Source organism: Echinococcus granulosus, assembly GCF_000524195.1.
Source record: "Echinococcus granulosus chromosome Unknown EG_S00294, whole genome shotgun sequence".
In the NCBI taxonomy this organism is placed as follows: domain Eukaryota; kingdom Metazoa; phylum Platyhelminthes; class Cestoda; order Cyclophyllidea; family Taeniidae; genus Echinococcus; species Echinococcus granulosus.
This window is the reverse complement of record NW_020170674.1, coordinates 1,129-3,024: the sequence shown is the minus strand read 5'-3', so window position 1 is coordinate 3,024 and position 1,896 is coordinate 1,129. Positions and strand designations below refer to the sequence as shown.

Genomic DNA, 1,896 nt, shown 5'->3' with positions numbered 1-1,896 from the left:
ACATCTTGGCCAAAGCTTAGGTGCCATCTAAATTCGTCATCATGCAATTTATAGACTACACTTATAATTGGGTGACTAAAAAGCTTGACAGAGCACCGAAAACTCTAAATGGCATAGCTCGATTTCGTCCTGACCACTTTCTCTATATCTCTGTTTGAGTAATATCCTAAGGAATAAAACAAAAAAGCTAAGTTGTGCTACCCAAAGAAACAACCCTCTTGTTAGGTACTCGCTCAGCCTATGGGTCTCTGAATTTTCTTATACTTGCTGCTGAGATTTAATTAGGCAAACCATATTGGTTGCACTTAAAGACACTCGCATTCACACAAGCTAAGGCCTTCCCACGTTCTAAAAAGCTGGTGTATACGAAGGATTAAGTGTGCTCACTCGAAAGGAATCTCCTATCCAAGTATATAAAATTGACATGATTTAACTTCAAGTGGATATTATGGTGGTCTCTCGAACTGTCTACATCAGATCGCGACCTACAATATGGTTTGGATGTAGAAAATGGAGACCATTTGGAATAAAAGATTTGAACCTGAACGCTGTATGCTACAGAACCTAATGCATAAAAGAGCGTTCTGATTTGTGCTACTCTTCACTTCGAGATAATGAACGGGCATACATTGCCCGCCGCAACATATGCACACTGCAGTAAACCGGAGAAGTGGTACTGGTACATTCGGTTCACGGTTATGCTAAGCCAATGCTGCCTTATTCAACTTCATCCCGTGTAAAGTAAACAGTGGATTATGTCGAAGGTGAATGCAATTTCCTGTATTGCTCACTCACATGCACCCACTTACTTTGCTTCGCATTTTATTGCCTTGTACATACAACATTCAGCACAAAACCTGCTTACAATGGGTCACTGGACTAAACTATTTCTACCCAAAATGCAAATCAATCATTTAAGGATATTTTGTAAAGGCGTTTTTCTCCAGTGCAGCTGCGGCTTCCACGTAGCATAACCCAGTTCAGGAGTCTCATCACATTTCCCACATACTTTTCATCTGGTGGCTTTCTGATGCTGCCGCTAATCCCTTAGCATTAACAGCCCCATAATTTACGATGCTTAGTAATGAATTTAGTAAATGCTTAAGACAACTGGAATGAGTAGCATTTATTTCGCTTCAAAAGCAAGGAAGTACAAGAGACGTGCTTGCACACCGTCAGCTAGCTCCTCCAATTCCAAGGAAGTTGGAGCCTTCCTCACAAACTTCTGTGCAAACACAAAGACAGTCGCGGTTTCCGTCTACCACAGAGACGGCCATCCACACGACTGGCCACATTGTGGCACTGCTACAGACGGCCAAGCACATGGCTTCTCACATTGCGGCACCAGCACAGATGGCCACAAACAAGGCTTCTCACATTGAGGCACCGCTACAAACGGCAATGCACACGGCTCCTTACATTGCGGCACCACCACGGACGGCCACGCACACGGATTCACATATTGTGAGCCGTACTTACTCTCACCCACAGTTACCAACTTCAACGCATACGGGCTTGGCCAACTCCCGAATCCCATTTCCTCTGCAGTCTACTTGCTTTAGGTGATACTGACTTGTGTGCTGAGTTGTGCCACCTTTTATACTATACTCGCCACCTCCATCCGTTCCACGTGATGAGCGTGCTCATGTACTTTCAGATCGGCATTCGTACTTTTCGCCCTCCATCATCACACGCGTGACTTGTCCATCATAACGTAGGTGGAGATGGAGAGACCACTCAATTAAAGGTAAAATGTTAATTTAATGACAATGCCGATGTGAAGGCTGATGTCGGTATCAGCTTCATCGATCCCAATAAATATACCGTCATTTCCACCGTTGGTGTAGCTTACAATAATACATGGACCGTGCTGCTCATAGCACATCAGTCGTCTCT

General features: G+C 44.1%; 1 protein-coding gene across 1 annotated transcript; it reads right to left on the bottom strand. All coding sequences in view use genetic code 11, as the record gives it.

The window, feature by feature from the left end:
- Positions 1-1,258: 1,258 nt before the first annotated feature.
- EGR_10889 (hypothetical protein) lies at positions 1,259-1,537 on the bottom strand (the record flags this gene model as incomplete). Its single annotated transcript, XM_024500138.1, has 1 exon — positions 1,259-1,537. The coding sequence occupies one exon, from the start codon at positions 1,535-1,537 to the stop codon at positions 1,259-1,261; it is 279 nt and encodes a 92-aa protein (XP_024345445.1).
- Positions 1,538-1,896: the final 359 nt, after the last annotated feature.